This window comes from Manis javanica, chromosome 7, assembly GCF_040802235.1.
Source record: "Manis javanica isolate MJ-LG chromosome 7, MJ_LKY, whole genome shotgun sequence".
Lineage (NCBI taxonomy): Eukaryota > Metazoa > Chordata > Mammalia > Pholidota > Manidae > Manis > Manis javanica.
Genome location: NC_133162.1, coordinates 42,433,761 through 42,446,631, shown reverse-complemented (window position 1 = coordinate 42,446,631; position 12,871 = coordinate 42,433,761). Strand labels below are relative to the sequence as shown.

Below are 12,871 nucleotides of genomic sequence, written 5' to 3'. Positions count from 1 at the left end.
TGATCTCATTCATACCAACAGCTTCAACTAAAATCTGCATTTCTGGACTCCCAAATAGATGGCTCAGTCCAGACCCCACCCCTAAACTCTAGATCCTTATTAAACTATCAAATACCTCCACTGGATGTTCTACAGATCTCTCAAACTTACTATGTCCAAAATTTAATATACCATCTCTCCCTCTAAACCGTCACCAATATGGTTACCCATTTGGGAATTATCTTACAAGTCTCTTTCTTCCTCACCCTATATAGCCAATAATAGGTCCTAGATAATTCTCTGGTCTGTTTTTGTCCCTCAGACACTGAAAAAGGATTTCTTTTTTCTTCTGGAATCACTACAATCTTTTCCATTTTGCACATGCTCCACAATACTCAGACTACTTAAAATTCAAACCTCAAACAGTCTCCTGTTTCAAGACTGGTTTCATTACACAAAATCCTTTATCTTAACATAGCCTGAGATCCCTTGTGATCTGACCGTTTCCTACATTTCCAACCATCATCTTTTGCCATTACCTCATATTTCAGACACATCCTAAACGTCATTTTCATTTTTTTAATTATGTAACTTTTTTAAATCCCTGCACTGTGTACATCCTATTCTTTGGGGGTACACTATTTGCATCTATTGCCTAACTTTACCTTGTCCTTACCCTCATATCAGTGTTCCATTTCTTGAAAACTTTTCCTGATGTTCCCATACTAGATTAACCCCCCATCCTTTGTGGTCCTATAACATAGCATATGATGCACACCTATATCATGGCACTTACCAACTGTACTCCCAACAAGTTTATGAGCTCCTGAAGGGAGGAAGCTATGACTTTTATGTCTACATACCTAGTGATCAGACTATAGTACTAATGAATGTTTATTGAATTAATGGTACATTATAGTTTCTAAAATACTTGTGTATCTTGACACTAATTTATGTAACAATGACAATATATAGTGCTTTATTTACAGTTTACAAAGTACTTTCACATACAAATTCCTATATGATTCTCAGAGATACCCTGTGAGTTTGGTAGGGCGGTTTTATCTCCATTTCACAAATGAGGTAAGTTCAGAGAAGTTACACGGCTCTCTCAAGGTATTTCAATAAGAGGTAGAAATTGAGTTCTGCAAAATGCCACTCTAGTACAATCTATCTTATACCAACACAATGACAATGCTCTTCTAATGAGAGTCATCAAAAATCTCATGAAAAAACAGTTGCTACGGTTAGAAGCTGGCTCTGGCCACATGCTCTAAAGAAGATTAAATAAATCCTACAGCACTGCCTTTAAGATTTCAAAACATCCCTTGGGTTCCTTTCAATTTGGGGTGACTCTGAATACCTTTCCCTCAAAATTGGTTCCCCTTCCTGGCTTACTTTTGTTATAGTATCACCATTCTCTGTCACTCAGACTTAAAATTTTGGTGTCATTCAAGTATCAAATGATTTCACTCATCTGTGGAGTATAAGAACAAAGAAAAAACTCAAGGAACAAAACAGCAACAGACTCACAGAACTCAAGAATGGACTAACAGTTACCAAAGGGAAAGGTACTGGGGAAGATGGGTGGGAAGGGAGGGACAAGGGGGAAAAAGGGGTATCACGATTAGCACACATAATGTAGCAGGGGGAGGACACGGGGAAGGCAGTATAACACAGAGAAGTAATGATTCTATAGCATCTTACTATGCTGGTGGACAGTGACTGTAATGGGGTATGCGGTGGGGACTTGATAATAGGGGAAGTCTAGTAACTATAATGTTGCTCATATAATTGTACATTAATAATAACCAAAAAAAAAAGTCCAATGAGAAAAAAAATTTTTTGGTGTCATTGTTTTCTTTCTGGATTCTAAGTCCTATTGATTCTTCAAATTCTCTTCATTTTTTTGTATCTCCATTTACTGTAATGCTAGTTAAGTTCTTATCACTTTGTGTACTAGAGAAATCTAACAAGCTCTACCTTTCCTCTTCTTTGTACAAACACTGATAGATTAACTTACTCTAAAAGTTTAAGAAGTTTCTTAAGGACTTAAAGAATAAAGGGGAAAAAAAAGCCCTAAACTTATTTTCAAAGTCCTTCTCAATTTGACTATTCCCAGTCTTTTACATGTCATTCCTATCTTTGCCTCCAACTACAATTGCTTAATTTAATCAATCCCTACAGCAAACTTAGTTTGAATAGTTTCCTTAAAAAGTTTTTCTCTTCCACATTTCATTCCCACACCCAATATTAATCCAATATATCTATCTACCTTCTAGTATTACTCAGAATTTGTGTCATATCTGGTTTCTCTTTTTCTTAGTTTGTGTCTTGGTCATTCTGTACTTGGACTACTCCATTAATCTTCTGACACCCTGATTTAAGCCTCTCCCCTTTTTATATTTTGCTCTATACAGTACCATGTTAGCTTTTAAATATGAAGACATTGGGTCACTCTTCTACTTTAAAACCTTCAGTGATAATGATGATGATGGCTGCCATTGGTTGAGTATTTACCATGTTTCATGCTAGACACTGTGTACACAGTTTATATGGGCTGTCTCCATTAATCTTTCAAAAACCCCAAAACAGTATTAACTCTGTTTTACAGATGAGAAAACTGAGGCTTGGTGATATTAAGTACTTTGTTTACAGTGAAAAGTTTAAGGTAGAGCCAAGATTCAATACCAGGCCGTCTGACTTCAGATCCTGTTCCTAATCATACAGAGGCTCTGTATATAATAAGCTAAGTTTCAGCTGCTCAACTTGGTGTACAAAAGATCCTTCCCAACTAAATCACCTGTCACTCCTTGCCAAGCACTTTACACACCACTGTCACACATTTCATGGCTTTTCAAACTCCATGCCTTTCTATGCCTGTTTTCTCTACCAGAAAATATTTTCTCTACCCCAATCCTACCTTCTATCAGGAGAAATTCTACTCATCCTCATGACCCACATCAAAATATATTCCTCTCAGTAACACTTTTTAAGATACTTAATTCCCTCTTTACAGCTCCAACAGTGCTTTGTACATAATTCAATACTTATTTGCAATACTATCTCCCCTACTAGACTGCCAGCACAACAGAATCTTTCTTAACGTATCTAATTCAATTTTGTATCCCAAATGCCTAATATAATGCCTGTTACTCAATCTAAAAGCAGGTACTCAGTAATATGTTGCACAAATAAGTGGTCCCAATCCTCTGCCTGAATCCTACCCTTCCTTCAAAGTTTCTTTTCTCCTATACAAACCCTTGCTAGATCATTCCAGTCCAGAGTTATCACTGACTCCTTTGAACTCAAACAACAGGCTGGCTCTGTCACTTACGTGGCAATAATTAATCACATTGCCCTTATGACTTATATTATTAACTTTCCATTAATACTTATTTTCCCAAGGCCCATGACAATTTTATTTTACACTCTGTTGTCAGTTTTTTGCATACAGCAGGCACTTAATAAATATTTGCTATACAATCACTTTGGTGTTCCAAAACAAATTTAACATACCACATAAGGATGCCTAGTTAGCTTCAGGTTATTTCACCTCTGTATATAAACATTTTTATGATGAAATGAAGTTGTATGACTGGCACTAAAATACACTTTATTTAATAAACAATGTTCAGTAAACTTTTCCTTACAACTCTTGACAATTCATTCAACAGCTCTGGAACCTAAAGCTTTCACCTCACTATTGAGCAGCTGCATTTTCCTTCTAAGATGACTTATTACAACAACGTTCTTTCTCCCCACCCCCACTCACTCTCTTTCACACACACACACACACACACACACACACACACACAAAACTATAGTCTCTGTTCCTTTGCTTTCTCTAGGACACATGGTATTGAAGATTTTAGTTAGCTTAACAGTTTAATTGGGGTGGAAAGAAAAAGAAGAATCCTTATCACGAGTTATCTTTTTTTAGATAGGTAAGTCCACGAAATGTTTTGTAAACAAAAATTAATATTACTTTAAAATATAATGAAACAGAACGAGAAGCTAGCACTGAAGCAGCTATGTGACCCCCAAGACTTACATGGGTCATCTAAAAATCTGTAATGAAAATAAGCAATTATAATAAAGCTAAAGTTCTGAAAAACATGCTAGCCAAGTAATTTCAGATTTATAAGCAGAGCAGCTGGCAACAGAACCTAAATGAATCATAAAACTGCCCATCAGAAATATATCAGTTTAAAAAACTTAAAAAACACACACTTCAACATTTTGGTTCAATCTGAAAATCTAGTAATTCAAGAGATAAGGTTGACATAACCAAGGAAATAAAGAAAATACAATGAATGCAAAGAAAATGAATAACACTGTGGATGCTAAAATGAACATATACACAATCTAGACAGTGCACTCTAAGTGATAAAGGTGAATTTTTGTATCAAGGCTAAAAGATTTAATAATCTCAAGAGACAAGCTAGTTTTACAAGTCTGGGACCTTGTCTATACAGCAAAAAGTACATCTTAAAAGTACCTGGGAAGAAAAGGAAAGTATCTAGACAATGCCAGTCAACCAAATTTTGGAAAGAGATGAGGAAGCAATATACATAAATTCAGGGTTTTAAGCTCTAAATACCCCACCAATTTCACTGACGGGGCAGTAAGGCATTCATGCATTTACAGTTAATTGTTTTTCCTAGTTTGTTTCTATTTTCTTTTTTCCAACTTCTTAGCTAAAGACTGAAAAAGGCTTAACAGAAAATAGTTGAGGCATACTATCTCACCTAAGCCATGCAGCTACATCTACTTTCAAAGAGAAGAATCTGTCAGGAGCCAGCAGATGGAGTAGGCTCACAACTGAATTTACTTTAACAAAGAAACCTAGTCATCCATAATCAGTGATAATTTTAGTGAAGAGAAAATTACATTTATATATGAATCACCTCTATGGTATTCCAAGATCTCAAATTTCAAATTCAGTGAATTTCAAGCATGTGTTATTAAATACACAAAGATCTATATCCCCTTCAAAACCTACATGACCATAAAATACAGGCCTGCTGACCATGAAATATTTAAGTGTAAAAAGCATTAAATTTAAAGGCAAGTTTCCAGGAGTAAAAGACTGTATTCAGTGCTAAAGGTGGTCATAGTATTACTACTATGATAAAGGTATGAATGCAAAACTAGCACATACTGGACTTAAAAGAAACCTGGATTTTAACAAGTTAAACCTAAGTTGAAGGAACACTATGGTCATATATCTTCAGGCTGAAGATGAAATCTATAAGTGGTCTTCTGTATGAAAGGTAAAATCTCCAATAACTTCCAGCGAAGCCATAGCTGAGACTCAATGGGCAGTGCAACAGTGTAAACTACTCTGTTGCTCATCATCTGTAAACATGTAATCTCTATCAGGTATCCCAACTGGCCAACAAATTCCACAAAGAAATGAAAGTTTTGATGAACAATATATTACTGGAAATCTTATATCCATGAGCTCTATTTAAATGTAACTTGCTATACTAACAAGCTCCTATCCTATTTACCTAAATCAAATTAATATTATTCCACACCAGTCAACTGCAAATATGACTGGTCTTGGATTCACAATTCACCCCTAAGGAATATACCTTATATATGGAACCTTATTTTTACTGTATTAAAGCAGTATAGGGAGAATATTACCATACATATTAAAAGAAACAATGAGATTCACAAGCTTAAGGATAGCATAAACTAACTGCTCAGGAATTTGACTGGCTGTCCCATCTAACAGTAGGGTGAAAAGTTACCAGGGAAATAAACAAGAGGCTGCCCATGTCTGCTGTTCCTAACCCCACAAAACTCCAGGGTTTATGTTAGGATGAATGCCTGAACCACTATCTTTTATTTTCAGTAAGATTTCTGAGGACAAGGATTCCAGAAACTTTTTTTTTTAACTGAAGTATAGTTGATATACGATATTATGTTGGTTTAAGGATTCCATAAACTCTTTATTCAGCTTATTCCAATGCCTGGCCCAACTGGATATACTACTATCTTTTAAAAATCATCCACATAAGCCTGGTTACAAATTAGTGTTATTATTAAAGGAGGTTCAAATTGAGTAATTTAAAAAACACATAGGAAAAAGGTTTTATTGTTTTTAAATACTTTAATGGGAATATATCTGGTCAGATTTCAAAAACTGGGCTAACAGTGTTTTAAACATTGTGTCAGTATATTTGAGAAGCTGAAATCAAAACAAAAAGTATCTATCTTTCAAAAATAAACAATACAATAAAGCAATCTTTATTCTAAAATGAATTCAATTTATACACTAAGCTATATGGTAAAGAAAAATTATTTCCAATTCTGTGTCTCACCTCCACAGCAGTGTTTGAAGTTAGTTGATGGGCTCTCCCAGAGAGTATGGAAATCTTAAGCAACTCTCAATTAGCCCTCAATTTCTCTATTTTAAATTAATCTGCTGACCTGTTAGTAAACATCCATAAATCTGCCCCAGCTGAGAAATATTTTTCTTCTTCTGTGGGTGTGTTTGCAGGGCCTTTGACCACTGTTGACAAGTGAAATAAATGTTTCTTCCTTACAGGTCTTTTTCTTTTATGCAGCCTTTTCTCCATTTAATCTACACTTACAGCCGGAGCCCCCAAATCCTGCTTCGTCCTTTCATCCCTACCCAATTCCATATGGTTCCCCCAATTTCCGCATGGGTGACACCTCAAAGTCGAGCGCGAAACCCTGCGGCGGGCGCTAACTAGGCGCGAATGGGGCGGGCGGCTGTCACTGGGGAGCAGGCGTGGGCCAAAGCTGAGATGATTTCTGACTGCTCATCGCCCGACCCCGCGTGGCTGAAGGTCTCCGAGCCCCTCGGTCCGCCCAGGCCAGCCAGGCGTGCAGCTGTCACGGAGCCGGAAGCTAATCGCGGCCTCTGGGCCACTGTGACAGACCGAGTAGAAGAAAGAGGCTCACTGCGGATAGTGAACTCACCCCTTCGACTAGGGGACCTCCAAAGCTAACCCCCACCCCGGCCTGAAGGGGAACGAGACGCCGCGGAGCCGCCGCCGCCGACTCAGCCCAGCCCAGCAGGGGCCCGCCCAGGGGCCACTCCCCGAGGGAGACAGCCAGCCAGTCACTCGTCCGCCCTTCCGGGCCCGCTCCGGAGGGGACGGTCTCCCGCCCGCCCTCACACAGGGCTCCTCAGGCCAGGCCCCCAGGGCTTCGTCCACCTCTCACCTTTGACGACGCGGTCAGCCCCGGGCGGGGGTGGCGGGGGCGGGGGTGGGGGCGGTGCAGCCCGGGCCGGCTCCGGGGCGGCCATGCTGGGCCCGGGGCTCGGCTGGGCGCCGGGCCGGGTGGGGTTGGGGGCGGGGGCGGCGGCTACCAGAGCCCAGCGGCGGCGCCGCCGGGGAACATGGCGGACCCTCTTTCCCTACAGAGGGGCTAAGACCGGCATGCACTGCGCGTGCGGGGGCGGGGGCGGGGCAGGCTCTAGGGACGTGGGCAAAATTACTGAAGCTAGGAGGGAAAGAGGAGGAAGCTAAGGGATCAGATTAAAATTGTGGGCAGGCAGAAACGAAAGAGTGAGGAGAGAAGGCTCTGTAGCTAGAGGCTGTGGTGGAGTGCTAGGACACGTGACACCAGCTCACGGAGCTCCCAGTAAGATGGAAAGATAAGATCAAAATTCAGAATCTACTAGTAGAGAAACAAATGTATAACATTTTGGCTACTAGATATGAAGACTTTGGTTGGTACAGAACAAGTATGGTAGGTTCTAGAGTGAAGTGACTGTTCAAAATGGAGTTTGAGAGACAGTTTGTGCTTGTGTTTAGAACCTGGAATTGTCAAGAGTCTGAGCACAGAGTAAGAATAATGCAGGAGCAGACTAGGCTTTAAGGGTTAAGAATCAAAACAGATAAGGAGAAAGTAAGGGATGACACCAAGAAATGTTCAGAGTCTATAGAATTCACCTGAAAAGGAAAATTCTTCTCAATTCATTCAGAAAATATAGAGATTCCGAAGGTAGAGGAATAAAATAGGGAATTGGAAATTAGTTCCTCATAAGAAATACCTAATATAGTACTTTGGTACATATACACAATCTGGGCCCAGGTGACTTATGGAACCCTTATTAGGTGGCGAACATTCATGGGGAAAGGGGTAGTGCGACAAGAACTGCCTGCCTGTTCATTCAGTAATTATTAGAGGAGTGTGTGTATGACACCAGGAGATGTACTGAATCATGGACTGAAACCAGTGTATCCACTATGATTATATACCTCGATGGCATAAGATCCAAGTAGGATGGGGTAAGACATCCCTGCCCATCCTCCTGCTCAGTACTACAGTGCTCAGAATCTGTTCATAACGGATGGTGATAATTAGGTAAGCAGCGGTCTGAAGGTGTCGCAGAGTACCTTCTACCTCTTCTTTTTGTCAATTTCAATGATCCTTAGATCTGGGGTAAAAGAGAAGGGAAATGCCCAGTGGGCATACTTTGCAAAGAGAGCCTACAAAATACCTTATAGAGGGAGGAGAATTTGGGAGTGAGGCAAGGGTAAAAATAGATCTTTCTGCCATAGAAGTGCAGTAATTACACAAGGGAAGAGGAGGGGTGGAGCAACCATGGGAAGAGAGTAAGGAAGGGATAGCTGGCATATAACAAATTTGTAGAGGGAGGAGGGCATTAAGAGCACATAAATCAGGAGTGAGTTTGTAAGAGTTCAAATGCCCAGCAAATCTCCTTAAGGAGGGAAGGAGAAAGCATGTGATACATTGAGTGCCTCTTGGCAGGAAAGGAATAGGAAATATACACTAGCAACAGTAATAACAAGTCACTTCATTTTAAGGCCCATTGATTCCTACTTTGAGTATATATCCTTCAACTCCTCTTTTCCTCCTCACTTTCAGTTAAGAGCTACACACACACACACACATATGTAATGTTTGTGCTATCTCTCTCTCTTTGGGAGCCGCAGGCCACTGGGAATTGGTATTGCTTGCTTATCCAGGCCTCCCAACCCAATACAAAAGAGCAAGAGCATACAAAAACAATTAAATAATTAATCAAATGACAAGGAATTAAATAGAACTATCTTATAGATTTATTAATGAAAAATACTTTACAAAAACAGTAAAATAGTTCAGCTGACTCTGAGGGTTTACAACAGTGACTGAGCAAGTGGCAGTAATGGCTGTGCTGCTGAGGACAGGGGGTGTTAGTGTGCCTGACTCCATCTGTTGAGAAGGACAAATGTTATGTTGGCAGTTCTGCGTTCTAGGCCTCAAGTTTGGGGGCACAGGGAAGAGTGACAGTCCATGATACCTGGTCAGGTTGGCTTCCTTGAATGATGTGGTCAGATCCACAGGGTTATATGTCTCTCCAAGGATGAGATGGGGAATACAGAAGGTCAGGAAATAGGGACAGACAGATAAAACAAAGAATAAAAGTTGGCAATATAGTAGAGAACAGAGGATGAGGGCTCAGGAGCATGTTGGGGGCATAAAGTATCCAGGAATAAAACAGTGACCCTAAGATCCTAAAGAATGGCTTTGGGATCCAGGTAATATGGATTCATCTTTAAAGTGGCTCAAATAAAGCTCTAAACAGCAGCTGATAGCTTTTGCTAGGTGAATGGAAATTGGAATTTCAAATATTCCTTCTCAAAGAGCCAGGTCTCATTAAGCGTTCCTGGCACCCCTAGGAGAAACTGCCAACTGTATGTTGAGATGAGACTAGCACAACCCTGGCAGGGATGCAGGGTACCAGTTTTGCCACAGTATAGGTTGAGAAAGCTGTGGCTCCAGAAAAGGAAAGGGGTGACCCTTACCACCTGCTTTGCTGTAGGGCTCTGGCCCTGATTTGCTCTCTTCCAGAGGCATCTGCTAGAACAGACAGAAATTCATCTCCCCCTGTCCTCCTGTGCCCAGACTGTGAAGCATAACTTCTTTGCCTCCAGTCATCATCTGGGGGCATATCTACTCTTCGAGGACCAGGGGCTTTAGTCCCCGGGACAGGACCTGAATTCCAAGTGAACCGTGAGGGTACATGAAGATTGCTTGTTTGTGGGGACACAGGGTGAACAATGGGAGGGTAGGAGGGTGAGTGGAAAAGATCCCCCCAAGACTGAGCATGAGGAACCTGAACACCCTGGTATCTTTCAGGTAGTGTGGCAGTGTGTGTTAGCTGAGGCTTGCACCCTGGAGTACTCAGGAATCTGGCTCCAGTATGTTGGTTGGTCTCTGACCATGATCCCCAGGAGGCATCTGTTCTGGAACGATGGGGAAGACTCTGGTAGTTCAAAGTCCTTCCTGTGTACGTGACCCCCTGGCAACTTTCACCCCTGTCACACATAGCCAGAAACTGCTGGATACTCCTCGAAGTTCCTGGGAAAAGAAAAGAAAAATCCAGCTTACTGAGTATCTTCAGTAAACTGTTCTCCTTCCTAGAGTAATATTCCTGGCTGTTCTCCCCACCTCTCCCAGAACATACATACAAGGGAAAGAAGGAAACTAGCTCTGCTTTTAATATCATTTTTAAAAACTCTTAGTATACATCAAAATCAATTCTCTTACCTCCAACCAGGGCAAATGAAAGTTTCTTGGATGTTGCCATACTTCTACCACACTCCACCATAATTCTTCTTCAACACACACACACACACACACAGACACGCACTCGAATGGCTCTAATATAATATCATATATTATATTGTATTATATTGCAAATATATACTTATTGTGACAACTCTATTCCTAGAGCCACCACTCCAAAACATCACTCAGCTTTTCTCAGTATGGTATCTGTACTCCAGCTAAGTTGTTTCTGTTTACATTCTTGCTCATTCTCTGAGATCTCTGCTTTTGTTCATACCATTCCTCCCACATATACAATGGGAATGCCTTTTCTAAACATTAATTCCCCTTTACTTAATTTTTCAAAAGTCACTTTCAAAAAATACTTTTCCATTCTTCATTTTATAACCCATCAACACCTGCAATATACTCTTGCATGTTTGTATTTTCTGCTTATCTAAACTCTGAGCTCTTTAAGAGTAGAGAGCTGTCTTCTTTCTCCCTGTATTCACTATAGCATTTGGTGCAGAAAAGGCTGCAATAAATGCTGCCTGACTAATCAGATGACACTAACAACTGTCAAGGGAGGCTAGCTAACTAGCTGCTTCACTGAGTAATAGAAAGTCTACCTCTCCATAAGATCTGCTTATCCAAAATTCCCTAAAATTTGGATGCAAATGTCAATACTACTACTCTATCTTATGTTCTGGAACCACAACCATGTGCTACTCCAGGCATTTATATCCCCATGCCAAGGTTTCTCAACCTCAGCACTACTGGTATTGGGCTGCCAACTCTTTGTTTTGGGGGAGAGGGAGATTCAGGGAAAGTGCCATGTGCACTGCAGGGTGTTTAGCATCATCCCTGGCCTCCACCCACTAAACACCAGTAGCACCACTCCTTTCCCAGTGAGAATCACTGCCATAAGCTGTAGATTCAGTCTGTGAGGAGGAAAAGGGGCAAATCTTGCTGTAGAGGGTCAAAGAAAGCTGTGAGGATGCTGCCAACTTTCTCTCCTAGGATTGTCTGTATATATGGCATGGGTATCTCATGTACAGGGGCTTTCCAAGTCTCACAATTCACTCCTTGTCCTCCTAAACCATATCTCAGCTGAGATTTCAGGGGATAAAAGGAGAAAGAACTAGCTGGTAAGAGATGACATTATCTGTTTTCAGGGGGTCTTAAGACTAGGTGTTAATTACTCTTGGTCACTTAAAAGCTTACCCTATGACTGACCCAGTTCATTTTCATGGGGAGTTAGATTCTGGGAGTTCTGGTCTAGATCCTCAGTCTAAGACCCATGCTGCCCCAGAAATGATTCAATCACCATTCATCTGGATCAGTGACTGATCTTAAATTAGTAATTCATATCCCTTCCCCCACTGCCCAACCCCAAGAGGTATTTTGATTTTATCCTTTTAGGTCCCTGGAAAGGTACCATATTCTGGCACATAACATTAGATTTGGGGAAAGTTACCTGGGGTTCTATGGGGCTCCCCTGCCATGCTGGGCATCAAGACTTCTGGGGACAGGAACTGTGGTTGGGGTGGATAGAGTTGGGGACCAAGGAGAAACAAAGGAGGGTCATGGATGACAGGGAGGGAAGAGGAGCTGGAACAACGGTGCCCAGTTTCCAAAGGCTTTTTCCTCATATCTGATGAATCCTTGTAATGAGACAAGACAAAAAAACAGAGATGAGGATTAACACACAGCAGGATATGGTTGGGTAAACACAGTGAGGCAAGCATGGGGAGATGGAGGAAACTAGAGTGCAAAAGTGCCTTATTCTGGAGAGAGACCCAGTTTACTCAGTCACTTTCCCCACCAGCCACACCAGGAAACCCTGACCACTAGGAACAGAAGACGCCAAAGTGCAAATCTTCCCTTAACCTGTCTTCCTTTGAATAGAAATTCAAAAATAGAGAAGAAATGAGAGAAAATTTCAAAGAGCCTGAGAGATTGAAAAAGAAAATTCTATACCCTCCATAATTTGGGGAACTAAAATATATCTCCTCAAATGTACAAGCAAGAACTCAACTACTCTGTCTTTTCTCCTGTCACCACTACCTTCCAGTCTCCTCTTTTGCCTGTCAAGTTTGTACCCACTGATGCTTATATCCCGCTCTACTCCATTAGTCAGTCATTTATGTTGCAAAGTTTCAGAAATACCCCCTTTAACATCTGAAACACTAATACATCCAAAATCAACCCAACATCCTTCCAAACTCCTCCTCCTGGTACCACATTTTCTAAGTTGCCTTAACTTAAATGTTGACATTGCCCTGATTTTGCACTTCTTATACACAATTTCATTAGTTGCCTTTGCCAAGCACTGTCATTTCTACCT

General features: G+C 40.9%; 2 protein-coding genes across 54 annotated transcripts in view; both read right to left on the bottom strand.

Moving 5' to 3' along the window:
* PPP3CB (protein phosphatase 3 catalytic subunit beta) overlaps positions 1-7,340 on the bottom strand; it is a 43,617-nt gene extending 36,277 nt beyond the window's left edge. For 3 of the 7 annotated variants that reach the window (XM_036998832.2, XM_036998833.2, XM_073240867.1), the window contains exon 1: positions 7,186-7,339. In XM_036998832.2, coding sequence (XP_036854727.2) covers positions 7,186-7,270 — 85 coding nt within the window. In that variant the 5' untranslated portion in view covers positions 7,271-7,339. Of the gene's footprint in view, positions 1-7,185 lie in introns of all 7 variants that reach the window. The other 4 variants (XM_017662940.3, XM_017662942.3, XM_017662943.3 and 1 more) reach the window with 2 other exon arrangements.
* Positions 7,341-9,030: 1,690 nt separating this feature from the next.
* USP54 (ubiquitin specific peptidase 54) overlaps positions 9,031-12,871 on the bottom strand; it is a 141,281-nt gene continuing 137,440 nt past the window's right edge. For 45 of the 47 annotated variants that reach the window (XM_073240822.1, XM_073240845.1, XM_073240834.1 and 42 more), the window contains 2 exons: positions 12,002-12,188; positions 9,031-10,335 (listed from right to left, as the gene is read on the bottom strand). In XM_073240822.1, coding sequence (XP_073096923.1) covers positions 9,776-10,335; positions 12,002-12,188 — 747 coding nt within the window. In that variant the 3' untranslated portion in view covers positions 9,031-9,775. The remainder of the gene's footprint in view (positions 10,336-12,001; positions 12,189-12,871) is intronic. The other 2 variants (XR_012133175.1, XR_012133176.1) reach the window with 1 other exon arrangement.